Source organism: Strix uralensis, chromosome 32 (genome assembly GCF_047716275.1).
Source record: "Strix uralensis isolate ZFMK-TIS-50842 chromosome 32, bStrUra1, whole genome shotgun sequence".
In the NCBI taxonomy this organism is placed as follows: Eukaryota; Metazoa; Chordata; class Aves; order Strigiformes; family Strigidae; genus Strix; species Strix uralensis.
Window position 1 is genome coordinate 2289103 of NC_134003.1, and position 18723 is coordinate 2307825.

The following is an 18723-nucleotide window of genomic DNA, read 5'->3' on the forward strand; positions in this document are numbered from 1 at the left end:
GGCTTTGGCCGGTCCCTCTCGCCATCCTGCGCTTCCCCCCTAGTTCAAAGCCTGGACTGGGAGACCTTTGAGCAGTACTGCACCTGGCAGCTCTTCCTCGCACACAGCATTCCGCTGGAGACCATCATCCCCATCCTGCAGCACCTCAAATACAAAGGTGAGCTGTGCCCTGGGTGGGAGAGGCGCGGTGCTGAGCCGCAGCGGCCGGGAGCTTGTGCTCAGGGTGTCCTTTCCTCCGCAGAGCACCCCGAGGCGTTATCCTGCCTGCTGCTGCAGCTGAGGCGAGAGAAGTAAGTGGCGCCGAGCGCGACGCTGCGCAGGGGCTCCTGTGGGGCTGCCCCCTGGCTTTCCGCAGCACCGTTGGGTGTCGGGGACAAGGGGACGCCACCAGGACAGAGCAGGGTGGCTGCGTGTGATGAGACCCCGGCTGTAGCGCCCTTTGTTTGCCCACGTGCCAACGGGCTGTTTGTCTTTTCCCCCTGCGCGTCCCTGGAGCCCGTCACCCGCCTCCCGCGGGGCGCAGCACTAGAGCTGCCTCGGCGTCCGTCTGGGCTGTCTCTGCCCGCTCGAGCGGCTCGGCTGCATCCCGCTGCTCCGAGGGAAGAGCACTTTTATTTATTTTCATTAAGGCCGTGCACGAGGCTGGCTAATCTAATCCCAGCTCTAAATTGCGTTAGTGAAAAGCCTGTGGTGATGGAGAGCGCAGGGGTGAGCTCGGGCTGCGAGCGGGCAGCAGCGCTTGTCCCACGCGGGGAGGGAGCGGGGCTGGCGCGGCCGGGTGGTACGGGCTGGGCAGGGAGCTTGGTGGTGGCTGGTGGCCTGGAGGAATTGCGTGCCAGCCATATCAGGGGAAGCAGAGGAGGCTGAACGCTGCCCGTCATGCCCTGAGCCCGGGAGCTGGGGCTGCTGCGCAGGTTCCAGGTGGTGTTTTGGGAAGTTTGGTGCCATCTGAGCTGTGCCCGGGCTCCTGTGCCAGGTCCCTCCTGCACGGCGGCTCCACAGACTTGAAATGTCCAGGTTGGAAACCTCCCATCAGGCTCAGGTGGCTGCAGGGGGTGGGGCTGGCTGAGCTGGGTACAAGTTTAGTTCAGTTTTGGGCCCCTCACCCCAAAAAGGCCATTGAATGACTCGAGCGTGTCCAGAGAAGGGCGACGGAGCTGGTGCAGGGTCTGGAGCACAGGTCTGATGGGGAGCGGCTGAGGGACCTGGGGGGGTTTAGTGTGGAGAAGAGGAGGCTGAGGGGAGACCTCCTGGCCCTCTGCAACTCCCTGAAAGGAGGGTGCAGAGAGGGGGGAGGAGTCTCTTGAGCCAAGGAGCCAGCGGCAGGCCAAGAGGGAATGGCCTCAAGCTGCGCCAGGGCAGGGTCAGACTGGCTCTTAGGAAGGATTTCTTTGCAGAAGGGGTTGTTGGGCGTTGGAATGGGCTGCCCAGGGCAGGGGGGGAGTCCCCATCCCTGGAGGGGTTGAAGAGTCGGGTTGAGCCAGCGCTGAGGGATCTGGTGGAGTTGGGAACGGTCAGGGTGAGGTTCATGGTGGGGCTGGAGGAGCTTCAAGGGCTTTTCCAACCCAGAGGATTCTGGGATTCTGTGAAAACCGCTCGTCCTTCCTCCTCACGTGCCCGTTCCCTGCAGGCCCAGCGAGGAGATGGTGAAGATGGTGCTGAGCCGGCCCTGCCACCCCGACGACCAGTTCACCACGAGCATCCTGCGGCACTGGTGCATCAAACACGACGACCTCCTGGCCGAGCACATCAAGTCGCTGCTGATCAAGAACAACAGCCTACCACGAAAACGCCAAAGGTGAGGGGCCGGGGGGGGTGGGCACAGCATCTCCCACCACCTCCCCTGGCACCAGGAACCGCGGGCCGGGCTCTTCCTGGTGCCCCGTCGGCGCAGCCTGGGCACGCCGGCCCGTCCTGCCGGTTCCACCGTCGTCTCCTCGAGGCTGGGGAGGTGCCGCTGCCCATCCCTGTGCCGACAGAGCCCAGAGCGAGCGGCTCTGCTGCGGAGCTGGGTGGGAGGCAGCTTTTTGCTCTCGCCTCGGCTGACGGTCCATCCAGCCGGACCCTCTTGTGCCGAGCCTGTTGCCCGAGCCGCGTGGGGAAGCGCTTTCAGCCGCTCCTGCGAGCGGTGCCAAGCCTCGGCGCTCCCCTGCTGCGGCCCGGGCACAGCTGGATGTCTCCAGAACAGCTTTTGGTGCAAATAACGTTCCCGCAGTTAATCTCTGCCTGGACGCTGCTGCTTCTGGGGTGGGTGGGGTCAGGGTCCGTCAGTGCAGAGGGACTAAAGCTGGGCCGAGCTGTAGCCTGCGGAGGTTTAATCCCAGCTCCCCCGGGCGAGGTTCCTGATCTCTGGAGGGAAGGGGCAGAGGGCTCGTTCCCTGCCCCCCTGCAAAGGCAGAGCTCTGGGTGCTGGAGGCGGCGGCTGGACCTGTGGGAGAACGGCACAGGACCCTGCAGCCAGCTCCTGGCCCTGGTGGCACATGGGCCACCTCACCCCAGCCCCACACCAGCCCTCGGCAGGGAGGCAGAAGCTCTTTCTGCGGCGCTTGGCTCCCCAGGGTGATTTCCCAACCTTTTATCCAGCCTCAAAGACCAACACCGGGCTGCGAGGCAGCTTCTCAGGGCAGCACCAGTATGACCAGCCCCACCAGCAGCCGCTCGGTGCGGGGCTCTGGGGCAGCGGGGAGGGGAGGGGGGGTTTCTCCCGCAGCCCCCAACCCGCCGCGGCCCCTTCCCGCTCGGGTGCCCGCGGCCCTTCGCTGGAGTCGGAAGGACATCTAGTGTCCTGGGGAAGGAGAGCAGCCCCGCGCTGCCACCCCGGCGAGGGCTGCGTGTCCCCAAGGACCCCCCGCCCAGCACCCCGGCACCGCCGCCGCACCCAGCGGCCTCTCGGAGGGAGCCTCGCCAGGGGTTTCACCAACGCCAGGATCTTGCTGGTCCCAGCCGCATCTCGGCCACCTCCGGGGCCCCCGAAGAGGCTGCCGGGGGGAATCTGCGCCTTCATCTCTTCCTCCGTGTTAATTAACGGCCTTTCACGGCTGAACAACGCAGCGATTTTCACTGTGTTGCTGTTCCGGGTCCGAGCCGTAGCCAGGTCTAATCCCCGCTAATTAACGGGTGGCCGGCTGAGGCCCCGGCTGTTGGCAGCGCCCTGGGTGCTGGCACCCCGCACCATCCTACACCGGTGCTCAGCACCGGGCGCTTAACGCTCCCCAGAGTCGCCGGGGCTGGAGGCGGCCAGCACGCTGAGCAGGATTGATCCCTTTTATCCCGGGGCTGGAGCAGCGGACACAGACCAGCCCCAGGGCACCCTGCACGTGCCGGAGCTGGAAAACGCTGCTCCCCATCCCCGAGGAGCCTCTGGGTGCCCCACATCATCTTGGGGGTTTGGGGGTGCTGCTGTAGGGCTGAGACACTCGGGGGGTGTGTGTCCCCCACAAGCTGGGGGTTTGTCTTTGGGGGTGGGCAGGAGGAGCGGGGTGCTAACAGGCGCTTCTCTTCCGCCCTCAGCCTGCGCAGCTCCAGCAGCAAACTGGCCCAGCTCACCCTGGAGCAGATCCTGGAGCACCTGGACAACCTCCGCCTCAACCTGACCAACACCAAACAGAACTGTACGTACCCGAGGGGAGGGAGGGGGGGGTCTGCAGAGGGATCTGGCCAGGCCGGAGCGATGGGCTGAGCCCAACTGGGGGAGTTTCAATAAGGCCAAATGCCCGGTGCTGCCCTTGGGCCACAACAACCCCCAGCAGGGCTACAGGCCTGGGGAGGAGTGGCTGGAGAGCTGCCAGTCAGAGAGGGACCTGGGGGGGATTGGTAATGAGCCAGCAGTGTGCCCAGGGGGCCAAGAAGGCCAATGGGGCTTGTACCAGCACTAGCGTGGCCAGCAGGGACAGGGGAGGGATCTGACCCCTGGGCTCGGCACTGGGGAGGCCGCCCCTCGATGAGTGGGTTCAGTTTTGGGCCCCTCACTCCAAAAAGGCCATTGAATGACTCGAGCGTGTCCAGAGAAGGGCAACGGAGCTGGTGCAGGGTCTGGAGCACAGGTCTGATGGGGAGCGGCTGAGGGAACTGGGGGGGTTTAGTGTGGAGAAGAGGAGGCTGAGGGGAGACCTCATGGCCCTCTGCAACTCCCTGAAAGGAGGGTGCAGAGAGGGGGGAGGAGTCTCTTGAGCCAAGGACCCAGCGGCAGGCCAAGAGGGAATGGCCTCAAGCTGCGCCAGGGCAGGGTCAGACTGGCTCTTCGGAAGGATTTCTTTGCAGAAGGGGTTGTTGGGCGTTGGAATGGGCTGCCCAGGGCAGGGGGGGAGTCCCCATCCCTGGAGGGGTTGAAGAGTCGGGTTGAGCCAGCGCTGAGGGATCTGGTGGAGTTGGGAACGGTCAGGGTGAGGTTCATGGTGGGGCTGGAGGAGCTTCAAGGGCTTTCCCAACCCAGAGGATTCTGGGATTTTGTCCCCCCAGCACAGCCAGGACAGGCCCCGGCCCCGCCAGCTGCCACGTGGGAACTGGGACGCTCTGGGATACTGGGAGCCCCTTGTGGAGCTGCCTTTGTCCAAAACCCCAGCAGGGTGGGGGGATGTGTGTGTTGGGGGGGAGTTCCCCAGCCTCTGACCCCCATTTCTGCTGGTTTCTCACCAGTTTTCAGCCAAACCCCGATCCTGCAGGCGCTGCAGCACGTCCAGGCCAGCTGCGACGAAGCTCACAAGATGAAGTGAGTTGCTCCATCCCTGCCCAGCACGGGGTGGCCTCGGGACCCCGAAAGTGCCTGACACCCCCGCCACCAAACCCCCCCTCCCTCCCTTCCTTCCTTCCAGGTTCAGCGACCTCTTCTCCCTGGCAGAGGAGTATGAAGACTCCTCCACCAAACCCCCCAAGAGCCGCCGAAAAGCCACCCTCTCCAGCCCCCGCAGCCGCAAGAACGCGGCCCAGCCGGCCAACAACGAGGAGGAGTCGGCTTCCAGCAGCGCCTCGGTAAGTGTCCCCGGCCCCCCCCGGCCCCCCTCGGCCACATCCGCACCCCGAGGAGGCACAGGCAGGAGCGGGGTCCCCCCCCCGTGATGGCAGTGACCCCCACTTCCCCCTCTCCCGGCACAGGAGGAAGAAGACACCAAACCCAAACCCGCCAAACGGAAAAGAAAAGGTTCCTCCGCCGTGGGCTCGGACAGTGACTGAGGGCTCTGCCCTCGCCCCCCCCCGCCCCCTCGCAGGGTCCCCGTGGTGCCCGGTGGCCCCAAAAGCCATCGCCAGGACGGGAAGAAGATCAGGTGTGTGGCCCCCCCCCCCCCCGCCAACGCCAGGACCCCGCGGGGACGGGGCCGCCCCCACCCTCCCCACTTGACTTTTTAGCTCCTTTTTACCACGGGACGAGGGGGGGGGTCCCCGAGAGCGGCCGCGGCACCACGGGGAGGGGAAGGGGGGGGTGAGGGGGGGGTTTATATCACACGTCCCCTATTTTCATATGAGAAATGTAAATAAACAGTGCGAACTGACTTGCTGCTCCAGGATGCTTTGGGGAGGGGTGAACTCGTGGCCCTGCCTGGGGGGGCGAGGGGACACCGACCCCCCCCCCAGCAGCCTCTGCTCCCCCAGCGGGTTCGGTCCCGTGCCAGGGGGGTGACGAGGCTTCTCCCATCTCCCCCCCCCCCAGAGCTATTTAGCGTTTTTAAAGTGTTTTTAAAAAAAACAACAATAAAAAACCTCTCAGATGTTTTGTACAAGGAGCCACCTCTTTGTGTCGCATCTCCCCGGGGGTCCCCGGGACCAGCGGCCCCCCCCCAGCGTGGCCCAGCCCGTGACACGTGGCTCCCAGGGGACGGTGGCCCTGCCAGTGCCCCCCCCCGAAATGGGAGCGGGAATCTGGGACGAGGCTGGGCCGGGAGCACGACGGGGGGGGGGGACAGGGATGGGGTGGGGGGACCGTGGGGCTGGGAAAGGGGTCGGGGGTGAGTGGGATGGGGGTGAAATGAGGGTGGGGACATGATGGGGGGGCCCATGGGGGTAGGAGAGGGGGCTGGGGGGGTGGGATGGGGCTGGGGGTGACATGGGGGGTCTGTGGTTGGGGGGACAGGGCTGGGGGTGGGAGAGGGTGCTGGGGGGGGGTGGGATGGGGACAGGGATGTGATGAGGGTGAATTTGGGGGGGGCAGGATGGGGGGGCTGGGGTTGGAGGAGGGGGCTGTGGCCAGTGGGGTGGGGACAAGGACGTGGAGGGTCTGGGGGTGACATGGGGGGGGCTGTGGTGGGGATGTGATGGGAGGGTTGGTGGGGACAGGGCTGGGGGTGGGAGAAGGGGCTGGGGGGGGGGGGTTGGTGGGATGGGGATGTGATGTGGGTGACATGGGGGGACCGTGACGAGGAGGCTGGGCCTGGGGACATGGGGGGGTGGGGGGACAGGGGCGAGGACGATGGGGACATGGGGGGGGGGGCCCATGGTGAGGGAGCTGGGGGTGGGAGAGGGGACAGGAATGTGACGGAGGGGCCGGGGGTGACGTGGTGTGAGGGTTGGGGGGGGCAGGGACATGATGGAGGGGCTGGGGGTGACATGGGGGGGCCGTGGCGAGGAGGCGGAACCTGGGGACACGGGGGGGGGGGGACAGTGACGAGGACGATGGGGACACGATGGGGGGGGGGGGGGAGCAGGACTGGGAATGTGAGAGGGGTCGGGGGGGGCGGGTGGTTGTGGCGAGGGGGCGGGGGGTGTCGGGGCGAGTTGTGGGGGGGGTGACTCGGGGCGGGACGTGTCCCCCGCCCCGGGGGCGTGTCCCGGGGGGGGCGGGACGGGCGGCGGGCGATGGCGCTGGCGCTGCTGGCGGCGGTGGCGGCTCTGGCGCTGCTGCAGCGGCTGCTGCGGCCGCACCTCTGGGCCGATCTGGCCTTCGCGGCGCGGGCGGCCCGGTGCCGGCGGCGGGCGGCGGGGGGGGGCGGCGGCTGCAGCTTGGCCGCCCGGTTCCTGCGGGCAGCGCGGGAGGCGCCGGCGCGGCCGTTCCTGCGGGCGGCGGCGGGCGCGGAGCCCTACGGGGGGGCGGCGCGGCGGGTGGCGCGGGTGGCCAACGCGCTGCGGGGCCGGGCGCTGGGCGGCGGCGCCGGGGCGGTGGGTCCCGGGGTGACCGTGGGGCTGCTGGTGGGGAACGAGCCGCGGTTCGTCTGGGGGTGGTTGGGGCTGGCGGCGCTCGGAGCCCGACCCGCCTTCCTGGGCACGGCGCTGCCCCCCCCCGCCCTCCGGCACTGCCTGCGCGCCTGCGGGGCGCGGGCGCTGCTGGTGGCGGACGGTGAGCACGGGGGGGGGGCTGAGGGGGGTGGGGGGGCACCGGGGGTGGCAACGGCTCCAAGGGGTGGGAGTGGGGGAGCACCGGGGGGCACCGGGTCCCGGTGGGGAAGGCTCCAGGGATGGGCTGGGACCGGGGGTACGGGGGGAGCAGCGGGTTTGGGGGGACCTGGGGCAGCGGGGGGGGGGCTGGGAAAGGGGGAGCTCCGGGATGGGGGGGGCCACCGGGGGTGGCAGGGGGTCCCCAGCACTGGGAGGGGGGTGGGGGGAGCTGGACAGTGCGGGGGACCGCGGTGGTTCGGCTCAGGGTGATGGGGGGGACAAGAGTGTCCCCCAAGCTGGTCCCAGCCGTGTGCCCCGCACGGATCCTGCCTGGTCACCCCGGGCAGGGCCCGGCCATTCACCCCCCCACGGCCCCTTTGGGTGGAAATGGGGCTGGGGGTGTCCCTGAGGTGGCTGCTCCCCACAGACACGGGTGGGGATGGGTCCCCGTCCCCTCCCCACCCCGGGCTGGGCTTGGGGGGAACCACAGGCCGTGGCCAGGAGCTGCCCCCACGCCAGCCTGTCCCCCCCCCCATCCCCACGCAGACCTGTTTGCGGCGGTGGAGCCCATCCTGCCCAGCCTGCAGGAGGACGACATCGTGGTGTGGGTGCTGGGCTCGGGGCCGTACCCCCGCGGCGTCGTGGCCCTCCAGGAGCTGCTGGATGCGGCCTCGGAGGAGCTGGAGCCCGAGGACGTCTGGCAGCCCGAGGACATGAACGACACCTGCCTCTACATCTTCACCTCCGGCACCACCGGTGGGTGCCCGGGTCCGGTGGGACGGGGTCCCCATGGCGGGGGCTCGACAGCATCATCTTCCCCTTCCAGGTCTCCCCAAAGCCGCTCGCGTCTCCCACCTCAAGTCCATCATGTGCCTGAGCTTCTACGAGCTGGTGGGAGCCTCCAGCCGGGACGTGGTGTACCTGGCGCTGCCCCTCTACCACATAGCCGGGTCCCTCCTGGGCATCGTCGGCTGCATCGGCATCGGTGAGCGGCGCCGGGGACCCCGTGGCGAGCCCGGTGACGTTTCGGGGGGGGCTGATCCCCCTCCCACCCCGGCTTTCCGCAGGGGCCACTTGTGTGCTGAAGGAGAAGTTCTCAGCCAGCCAGTTTTGGGACGACTGTCGCGCCGAGGGGGTCACGGTCTTCCAGTACATCGGGGAGCTCTGCCGCTACCTCGTCAACCAGCCCCAGGTCGGGGGCAGGGAGCTGGCGGGGGGGGTGTGAGGGGGTGTCCAAGGAGCACCCCCAAATCTGACGGTGCGGCCCCGCAGCGCCCCGGGGAGCGGGAGCACGGGCTGCGGCTGGCGGTGGGCAGCGGGTTGCGCCCCGACGTGTGGCGGAGCTTCCTGCAGCGCTTCGGCGCCATCCGCATCGTGGAGACCTACGGCATGACCGAGGGCAACGTCACCCTCTTCAACTACACGGGGACGCCGGGGGCCGTGGGGCGCAGCAGCTTCATCTACAAGGTGAGGGAGGGGCTGGGGAGGGAGGTGGGGGGGGGGGGGCGCTGTGCTGTGCCCCCCACCCCTGACGCCCACCCGGCCGCTCTCCCCCACCAGCTCTTCTCGCCCTTCGAGATCGTGCGCTACGACGTGACGGAGGGAGCCCCGGTGCGGGACGCGGCCGGACGCTGCATCCGCGTGGGGACGGGTGAGTTTAGGGGTCCCCAGGGGTGTCCTGTGTCCCCCCCCCCCCCCCCGACACGTGTCCCCATCCCCGCAGGCGAGACGGGGCTGCTGATCGCCCCGGTGACCCCCCGGACCCCCTTCCTGGGCTACGCCGGCAGCCGGGAGCTGTCGGAGCAGAAGCTGCTGCGGGGGGTCTTCGCCGAGGGTGACACTTACTTCAGCACCGGTGACCTGATGGAGCAGGATGCGGCCCAGTTCGTCCACTTCCGCGACCGCACCGGGGATACCTACAGGTGCCAGAGGCCCCCCGGCGATGGGGGACCCCCCCACAGCTGCAGCCCCACACCCCCCATCCATTGCAGGGCCGGAGGGAGGGGCTCAGCCCCTTCAAATGCTTGGGGGGGGCTCAGCCCCCCCTGCTCATCGCTGTCATCCCCCTCCCAGGTGGAAAGGCGAGAACGTGGCCACCACAGAGGTGGCCGAAGCCTTGGTGGCCCACGAGTCCCTGCAAGAAGCCACCGTCTATGGCGTCACCGTGCCAGGTACTGCTGCCCCCCATCCATCCCGGTGTCATCGCCCCCCCCAGCCCCCAGCCCGTCGGTGCCCCCCCACAAGCTCTGCCCTCGCCCGCAGGCCACGAGGGTCGTGCCGGGATGGCGGCGCTGGTGCTGCGCCCCGGTTGCCGGCTGGACGGGCCCGCGCTTTACCGGCACGTGGAGCAGCTCCTGCCGCCCTACGCCCGGCCCCGCTTCCTCCGGCTGCAGGTAACGGGGTGGGGTGGGGGTACGCAGGAGATGTGGGGTGCCCGAGGGGGTCCCCAGCCCACCCTGCTGCCCTCCCAGGAGCGCCTGGCCATGACGGAGACCTTCAAGCAGCAGAAGGTGCGGCTGGCGCAGGAGGGCTTCGACCCGGCTCGCGTCCCCGACCCCCTCTTCCTGCTGGACGAGACCACCAAAGCCTACGTGCCCCTCGGCCCCGCGCTCTGGGAGGGGGTCCTGGACGGGCGCCTCCGCATTTAGACCCCGCCCGGGCGCCCCGAGCCCTCGCGTGTCCCGGCACTGGGTGCCCCAAAGCGCCCCGTGTCCGTCCCACCAGCAGCGGGTGCCCCACGGGTCCTTCACATCCATCCCTGGGTACCCCACATCCATCCTGGGGGTCCCCACATCCATCCTGGGGGTCCCTACATCCATCCTGGGGGTCCCCACATCCATCCTGCCATCCCTGGGTACCCCACATCCATCCTGGGGGTCCCTACATCCATCCTGGGGGTCCCCATGTCCATCCTAGGTGTCCCCACGTCCATTCTGGGGGTCCCCACATCCGTCCTGCAGGTCCCCACATCCATCCTGGCATCCCTGGGTACCCCACATCCATTCTGGGGGTCCCCATGTCCATCCTGAGGGTCCCCGCATCCATCCTGGCATCCCTGGGTACCCCACGTCCATCCTGGGGTCCCCACATCCATCCTGGGGGTCCCCACATCCGTCCTGCAGGTCCCCACATCCATCCCGCCATCCCTGGGTACCCCACATCCATCCTGGGGGTCCCCATGTCCATCCTAGGCATCCCTACGTCCATCCTGGGGGTCCCCACATCCGTCCTGCAGGTCCCCAAATCCATCCCACTGTCCCCAAGTGCCTCCTGGTTCCCCATGACCATCCGTGTCCCCATCCCCACCCGTGGGTGCCTGCCCCTCCCTGGCCACCAGTGCCTTCCCCCCCCCACCCCAGGGTCCTGCTCTTTATATATACAAACATACTCTTGTTTGGTTGGTTTTTTTGGCAAATAAACTCATTTTGTAGCAAGTCTTGTCGCTGCAAGAATGGGGAGGGGGGGGGGCAACGGGGGTCACCTCTGGGGGCAGGACGTGTCACCCAAGGGTTCAAGACTCGGGGAAGGGGACACCAAGGCCACCACCCCCACGTCCCCTGGGGCTCTGCAGGGAGGGAGGGACGCGGACAGACGGACGATGACCCCGGAGGTCCCACTTCGGTTGGGGTGGGGGGTCCCTACCTCGATTTAGGGGGTCCCCCCACCCCAGAACAACCCCCAGTTGGGACACCACCCCCCCAACACCCCCCCCCCCCGGCAGCCCCAAGGCAACACACCAGCCGCGTGGAAAGTTATAAACCATTCCTCTTTATTAAACATAGCTTGCAAGTGATAAATATTACAAAGGTGATTTTTTTTTTTTTTTAAATTTTATTTTAATCCTTTCTCAAAAAAAAAATTAGCTTATTATTTGTCCTCAGCTGCCGCATCCCCAGCTGGCAGCATCGAACCAGCTTCGCTTTGTCATTAAACCAGATTTCAAACACAACGCAAAAGGGGGGGGGGGGGGAAAGAAAAAAAAAAAAAACAACAAAAAAATCTTAAATTTGTGCAAAAGGCCTGGCTTCCCGCCCCACCCCCCTGCCCTGGGTCAGCTGAGCTGTGCCCCCCACCCCTGCACCTCCCCCTTCTTGCAGGAGGCTCAAATTTGGGGGTCACTTGTGGCTGCCCCCCCCCCCCCCCCCACCCCAGATTGTCGTGTTCAGGTCAGGGTGACGCTTGTTCCCCAAAACAGCCGGAGCAGAGCGGGGAGGGGGGGCAGGACAAGTTTGGGGGTGCAGGAGGCAGCAGAAGGGCCAAGCTGGGAGGGAGGGGGCAGCAATTTGGGTACTGGGGGGAGCAGTTGGGGAGGGTGGGGGAGGCACTGTGCACCCCGAAGGACGTGGAGTTGGGTCTGGGGGAGCTTGGGGGGGTGGCACAGAGTCCCCACTGGGGTCACACTGGAGATGGTGGGGTGCAAAACCAGGGGATGGGGGGGGGGCTGAGCTGCCCCCCCCCAAGCTGGGGAGGGGAGGGGGGGGGCTGCCCAAGCACCGCTCAGGCTGGATCCTACTGAGGACCTGGGAAGGGGAGATGGGGAGTGAGGGGGGGGGGGGGTGACCCCAAAGATGACAGTGTCCAGGAATGGGGGGACCTCCCCCCCCTGCCCCCCCCCCCCCCCCAACCCAGCTGGCTCCAGGGCTTGCCCCTACGCTCGCCCCCTCCTCCCTAAAGCTGCTTTTGTGCCGTTTCCCTGCAAACCGGGGCTGAAAATCCTGTAAATTTGGGCTGAAATCCTGCAATTTGGGCTCAAATCCTGCAAGTCAGGACCAAAATTCTACAAATCAGGACCAAAATACCACAAATCTGGGCCCTGAAAATAATCTGCAAACTGGTACCAAAATCCTGCAAACTGGTACCAAAATCCTGCGAATCTGGCCTGAAATCCCAGAAATTTGGCCTAAAAGCCGCTAAATTGGGCCTAAAATACTGTAACTAGGGCTGAAATCTGCAAACTGGGACCAACATCCGTCAAATTGGGCCTGAAATCCTGCAAATCTGGACCAAAATCCTGCAAATTTAGGCTGAAATTGTGTAAATTGGTACCAGAATCCTGCAAATTTAGCCTGAGATCCCAGAAATTTGGCCTAAAATCCTCCAAATTGGGCCTCAAATCTCTGTAAATGGGGGCCTAAAATCCCACAAAATCAGGTCTGAAGTCCCACAAATCTGCCCTGAAATCCTAGAAATTGGGGCAAAAATCCTGCAAATTGAGGCTGAAATGCTGCAAATTGCAAGCAAAAATCCCAGAAATTGGGCCCTAAAATCCTGCAAATCAGGACTGAAAACCCCATCAGTTGGGCCTCAAAATCTGGCCTACAGTCCTGGAAATGGGCCTAAAATCCTGCAAATTGTACCCAAAAATCCTGCAAATTAGAACTGAAACCCCACAAATCAGGCCTAAAATCCTGGAAACCGGGGTCTGAAATCCCGACAATTCGGCCTGGAAATTGGGGCCAAAATCCTAGAAAGTAAGGCTGAAATCTCACAAACCGGGACCAAAAATCCCTCAAATTGGGCGTAAAATCCTGCAAATTAGGACTGAAACCCCATCAATTGGGCCTCAAAATCTGGGCCTATAATCCTGGAAACTGGAGCCAACCCAATCCCCCAATTCGAGTCCAAAATCCTGGAAATGGGCCTAAAATCTTGCAAATTGTACCCAAAAATCCTGCAAATTCAAACTGAAATCCCACGAACTGGGCCTAAAACACTGCAAATTGGGCCTAAAATCTTGCAAATTAGGACTGAAACCCCACAAATTGGGCCTAAAATCCCGGAAACCGGTCTGAAATCCCACCAATTCGGCCTGGAAATTGGGGCCAAAATCCTACAAATTGAGGCCAAAAATCTCACAAACCGGGACCAAAAATCCCTCAAATCGGGCCTAAAATCCTACAAATTAGGACTGAAACCCCACAAAATTGGGCCTGCAAATTTGGCCTACAGTCCTGGAAACTGGAGCCAAAATCCCACCAATTCAGTCCAAAATCCTGGAAATGGGCCCTAAAATCCTGCAAATTGTACCTAAAAATCCTGCAAATTCAAACTGAAATCCCATGAACTGGGCCTAAACCACTGCAAATTAGGACTGAAACCCCACAAATTGGGCCTGAAAATTTGGCCTACAGTCCTGGAAACTGGAGCCAAAATCCCACCAATTCAGCCTGGAAATTGAGGCCGAAATCTCACAAACGGGGGACCAAAAATCCCTCAAATCGGGCTAAAAGCCTGCAAATTAGGACTGAACTCCCACGAACTGGGCCTAAAACACTGCAAATTGGGCCTAAAATCCTGCAAATTAGGACTGAAACCCCACAAATGGGGCCCTAAAATCCTGGAAACCGGGTCTGAAAATCCCACCAATTCGGCCTGGAAATTGAGTCCGAAATCTCACACACCTGGACCAAAAATCCCTCAAATTGGGCCTAAAATACTGCAAATTAGGACTGAAACCCCATGAACTGGGCCTGAAAATTTGGCCTACAATGCTGAAACCGGGTCTAAAATCCCACCAATTCGGCCTGGAAATTGAGGCCGAAATCTCACAAACCAGGACCAAAAATCCTGCAAATTTGGCCTAAAATCCTGCAAATTAGGACTGAAATCCACAAACTGGGCCTAAAAACACTGCAAATTGGGCCTAAAATCTCGCAAATTAGGACTGAAACCCCACAAATTGGGCCTACAATCCTGGAAACCGGGTCTGAAATCCACCAATTCGGCCTAGAAATTGGGGCCAAATTCTTACAAATTGAGGCCGAAATCTCACAAACCGGGACCAAAAATCCGTCCTCAAATTGGGCCTAAAAACCTTGTAAATTAGGACTGAAAACCCACAAATTGGGCCTGCAATCCTGGAAACTGGGTCTGAAATCCCACCAATTCAGCCTGGAAATTGGGGCCAAATTCTTACAAATTGAGGCCGAAATCTCACAAACCAGGACCAAAAATCCTGCAAATTTGGCCTAAAATCCTGCAAATTAGGACTGAAATCCCACAAACTGGCCTAAAACACTGCAAATTGGGCCTAAAATCTCACAAATTAGCACTGAAACCCCACAAATTGGGCCTACAATCCTGGAAACCGGGGTCTGAAATCCCACCAATTCGGCCTGGAAATTGGGGCCAAATTCTTACAAATTGAGGCCGAAATCTCACAAACCGGGACCAAAATCCCTCAAATTGGGCGTAAAACCTTGTAAATTAGGACTGAAACCCCACAAATTGGGCCTGCAATCCTGGAAACCGGGTCTGAAATCCCACCAATTCGGCCTGGAAATTGGGGCCAAATTCTTACAAATTGAGGCTGAAATCTCACAAACCGGGACCAAAAATCCTGCAAATTTGGCCTAAAATCCTGCAAATTAGGACTGAAATCCCACAAACTGGGCCTAAAACACTGCAAATTGGGCCTAAAATCTCACAAATTAGCACTGAAACCCCACAAATTGGGCCTACAATCCTGGAAACCGGGTCTGAAATCCCACCAATTCGGCCTAGAAATTGGGGCCAAATTCTTACAAATTGAGGCCGAAATCTCACAAACCGGGACCAAAAATCCCTCAAATTGGGCCTAAAATCCTACAAATTGGGGGCCGATGTCCGTGCTGGGGGGTCAGGGGGGGGCAGAGGAAGGAGGCCGCAGACCGCAGGTTGTTATAGATGTATATTGTATATATGCCAATGCAATAATAAAAACAGTGCAAATACAGTTACAGTTTATAATACTCGTCCCCCCCCCGGCCCCGCTCCCCTCCGTGCTCAGCGCGCTGCCCACCCCCCCCCCCCCTTTTTTTTTTTTTTTTTTTATTTTGTGGGACACCCCCTCCCTGCCTCCGGGGCTGCTGGTGCCGCGGGGGGGGGGCCGAGTTTGCGTGTGTGTGAAAGGCACAGATTCGGGAGGTGGCCGCCGCCACCAGTGCATCGCCGGGGCCGGGGGGGGCCACCGGTCCCCTGTGTCCCCCCCCCAGCACCATTTCCCTCCCCCCCCCCAGCCGAGCCGAGCCGCCGGGAACCCCCCTTTTGCACGTTTCATGTCATACACACGAGGTCACACTACGAGAAGGACGTGACGACTTCCACAACACCCATGGCTAGGCGGGTTCGCTTTCTGTTTGCTTTTTTTTTTTTTTTTTTTTCTCTACACAATGTACAATTATTTTTTTTTTTTTTGTATTTTTTTATCCTTTTTTTTTTTTTTAATGTGTCAAGAAATAGCTTATATACACGAATGAGTCCTTGTTATAACATTTCGGCAGCAATATCATAAGCTAATGAAGGGTCGAGGCGGGGGGGGGGAGGTTAGAGGAGGGACGGGTTATGCCTTTGGAGGAACCAAAAAAAAAATTAAACCAACACCCCCCCCACCCCCTTCCCCAAAAATAAATCCCGATAAAAGCATTTTCACAAGCGGATCTACCCCTAGCTGTAAAAGAAACGCGAACAAAAGCGGGAAAGAAATCCTTATTTCTGTATTGGGGAGGGGGGAAAAAAAAAAAAAAAAAAAAAAAAAAGGAAAAAGAGGATTTTCTACCGTACATCACATCCCCGGGGGCTGGGGGGGGGGGGGGGCAAGCCAAAAAATAATAATAATAATAATAATAAAACTGTTAAACCTGCGCAGGTCGCAGCCGAAGCCTCGGGGGGTCCCCGGGCACAGTTTTGGGGATCCGTTATTTTTTTTTGGGGGGAGGGGGGGGGGGGAACTGCCTGCAGACCCCGGGGCCGAGGCGCCCGCCCTGTCCCAGCCCCATCGAACCCCCCCCACTCCAAAAGGGGGGGGGGGGGGGTGGGCAAAAAAGGGTCCCCCCCCGTCCCCGGGGGCGGATTTCACTTATAGCACCATGAAGTCGGCATCTTGTTCTCCATCGGTTCCCTCCGTCCGCCCCCCCCCCCCTCCACCCCCCCACCCCCCCGCGGGAGAGACTCGGCATTAAGTATTGCACTTGGTTCTTTTGTATTTTTTTTCATGTTTTTTTTTTTTTTTGTGGTTTTTTTTTGTTTGTTTTTAAAGTTTTATAATTTAATCTCAACCCATGCGCCCAGGTCACCTCGTACCTCTCGGTAACACCTGACGGGGGAGAATGGCACTTGAGCGAGGGATGGGGAGGGGGGGGCTCGACCACATCAAAGGGTCCTGGGGGGGGGGGGGGGTGAAGGATAAGCCGATAAAAAAAAAAAAAACCCCCAAAAAACCCAAAAAACTCAGGTTTATCCAAGAAAAAACGATACGTCAAAGTGCTCCCGTGGAAGCAGGGAGATTTGAAAGGGATGTCGGCGTCACGAGGGGGGGGGGGGGTGGAAGGGGGGAGCCAGCTAAACAAGATTAAAACCAAAAAAAAAAAAAAACCCCACAAAAAAATATATATATATATATACGCCACTACGCTTCACTAGCTTCCAAAAAAAAAAAAAAAAAATTGGAAAAAAAAAAATCCTTTTGCCTCTGGAGGGCCCCGGAGGGGGGGTTTGGGGCACCCAGACCCCTCGGGGGTTAAGTGCTCATTGAATTGAGGGGGACGCTGGCGGGGTGGGGGGGTCCCTTGGGAGAGAAGGTGCCTCGCCCCCAGCGGTGCGAGGGGGGGGCTCCCAGGCCCCCCCTCCAACCCGTCAAGCACCTCCCCACGGGCGAGCTGGCGCTTCGGAATTGCACGAGAAAAATGGTAACGTCAGGGAAATTGGTTTTTTTGTTTTAAAAAAAAAAAAATAAAGGAAATGAATTAAAAAAAAAAATATTTTAAAAACAACCAGAAAACTCTCAGGAAAACCCCGGGAGCAGCAAAACCCCGCGTGGACGCTCGGGTTTGGGCAAGTTTGGGCGCCGAGGGGTCCCGGCGGAGGCGAAGGGATGGGGGGGGACGCGGGGACGGCTCTGCCGGGGCGCGATTTCCGCTGGCTGGGGGGGTTGTCGGAGGAGGAGGAGGAGGAGGAGGAGGGAAGGGCCCGTTAGTGTGAAGGTTAAGTGCAAATAGAGCGTTTCTCAGACGACTTTTCGCGGCTTATTTCTTGCTTTGGGTTCGTTAAGCGCCGGCCGGAGCCCCGGTGCCGCGCGGGGACCGCGGTGCCGTCCCCATCGTCCGCGAGGGCCGGCGGCGGGTGACGAAGACGACGACGACGACCGAGAGCGGCTCCGGAACATGCAAGAGCGCGGAGGGGAGAGGAGGGGGGGGGACTCACCGCGCCCGAGGCCACCGGGTCGTTCGCAGTCCGCTCTAGAGAAGCGCGGCCGGGGTCACCGGGCGCCATCGACGCCCCTCTGCGCCCCGCCGGGCTCCTCGGGGCGGGCAGGGGGGTCGCCAGCACCGTCCGTCGGCGCCGAGGGGCACCGGGTCCTCACCAAAGCGGGGCTCCCTTCCTCCGGGGAGCGAGACGGCAGCTAAGGTGTCGGGATCGGCGTCTCCTGACTTCTTCTGCCGAGCCAAGGGGGTTGTAGCACCCCAGCACGGACGGCGGGGTCCGGGCTGCAGCCCATCGCATCTCTTTGCCCCCGTTTCCCCGTGAGTCAGCACAGGCTGCGCTTTAAAAAAAATTTAACGGTCACTTAATGTCGAGTGGATGCCCTTTACAAAGTCTCTGGAAAGGAAAAAAAGGTTTAACCATCCATTTAGCAAAGGAGGGAGGAGGGGGGGGGGGAAAAAAAAAAAAAATGAAAAAAGGGGGGGAAAAAAAAAAAACCACAACACAATTAAAAATTCTATGCTTTGTCATTACAAAAAATAGCATAAAACAAGCTTTAACACATGTAGAGTGCTGATTTCAAGCAGACATTGTTCTGACCTCGGGCAAAGGAAGTGACCTCTCACTGCTATAGAAACCCAAAGTTAAGGTTTGGAAAAAGGACAGGTCGCTGAAGGTTTGAAATGGGTTTTTTTTTTTCTTTTTTTGTATGATTTTTTTTTTTTCATTTGTTTTTTGTTTCTTTTTTTTTTTTTTGTCTTTTTTTTCCCCGTGTACGGTAGGCACCAGTACAGGCACTGCATGCGACGGAAGTGGGGAGGAAGAGGAGGGTTGGAGGGCTTGGGGGGGGGGGGGGGGGACGGGGCTGGGGGGGGGGGGACGGTCAACAGGCGTTATTTCTGTCCGCTGATGGACTGCGATATAGAGCGGGGCGGGATCATATCCAAGAGGTATTCCCGCTGCCGGTCCGCCAAACTCGACGCTTTGTGGCCTCCGATCCCAGCATTCAGGTAAGCGATGTTAACACCTGGAGAGGGGGGAGAAAAGCAAGTGGGGACCCCTCCAACACGCCCCCCCCCCCCTCACGCTTTGAGCCCAGCGAGCTGCCGCGACGCTCCCAGCTTTTACCTAGAAAGCTGGTAATTTAACCCAAACGCCCCATCGGAAAGCGGCGGAGGGCTGCTGGGCCTCCGTGGGAGCGGGGAGGGAAGAGCCACCATCACCACCAGCCCGCGTTGGTGG

The 18723-nt window shown here is 61.3% G+C and overlaps 3 protein-coding genes across 7 annotated transcripts in view; 2 read left to right on the top strand and 1 right to left on the bottom strand.

The window, feature by feature from the left end:
* The window catches only part of INTS3 (integrator complex subunit 3), a 44198-nt gene extending 38484 nt beyond the window's left edge, over positions 1-5714 (top strand). Inside the window, exons 24-30 of one of the 3 annotated variants that reach the window (XM_074853175.1) lie at positions 44-157; positions 242-290; positions 1631-1798; positions 3511-3611; positions 4636-4708; positions 4812-4968; positions 5062-5714. In XM_074853175.1, the coding sequence (XP_074709276.1) occupies positions 44-157; positions 242-290; positions 1631-1798; positions 3511-3611; positions 4636-4708; positions 4812-4968; positions 5062-5064 (665 nt within the window). In that variant the 3' untranslated portion in view covers positions 5065-5714. Of the gene's footprint in view, positions 1-43; positions 291-1630; positions 1799-3510; positions 3612-4635; positions 4709-4811; positions 4969-5061 lie in introns of all 3 variants that reach the window. The other 2 variants (XM_074853174.1, XM_074853173.1) reach the window with 2 other exon arrangements.
* A 1072-nt stretch (positions 5715-6786) lies between these two features.
* On the top strand, positions 6787-10736 carry SLC27A3 (solute carrier family 27 member 3). The gene is made up of 10 exons (XM_074853299.1): positions 6787-7264; positions 7849-8058; positions 8129-8287; positions 8370-8494; positions 8575-8769; positions 8863-8953; positions 9026-9224; positions 9376-9473; positions 9565-9695; positions 9774-10736. Exons 1-10 carry the CDS (start codon positions 6787-6789, stop codon positions 9948-9950), a joined length of 1863 nt encoding a protein of 620 aa, XP_074709400.1. The 3' UTR covers positions 9951-10736.
* A 4222-nt stretch (positions 10737-14958) lies between these two features.
* GATAD2B (GATA zinc finger domain containing 2B) overlaps positions 14959-18723 on the bottom strand; it is a 44853-nt gene continuing 41088 nt past the window's right edge. For all 3 annotated transcript variants that reach the window (XM_074853050.1, XM_074853052.1, XM_074853051.1), the window contains exon 11: positions 14959-18508. In XM_074853050.1, the coding sequence (XP_074709151.1) occupies positions 18375-18508 (134 nt within the window). In that variant the 3' untranslated portion in view covers positions 14959-18374. The remainder of the gene's footprint in view (positions 18509-18723) is intronic.

What these genes read in the sequence shown, in the direction of transcription:
- SLC27A3 (XM_074853299.1), top strand. Translation starts at nt 6,787, where the DNA reads ATGGCGCTGGCGCTGCTGGCGGCGGTGGCGGCTCTGGCGCTGCTGCAG. An exon ending in ACCTCGTCAACCAGCCCCAG is followed by an intron (nt 8,495 to 8,574) that starts GTCGGGGGCAGG and finishes GCGGCCCCGCAG; the next exon opens with CGCCCCGGGGAGCGGGAGCA. An exon ending in CTGCATCCGCGTGGGGACGG is followed by an intron (nt 8,954 to 9,025) that starts GTGAGTTTAGGG and finishes CCATCCCCGCAG; the next exon opens with GCGAGACGGGGCTGCTGATC.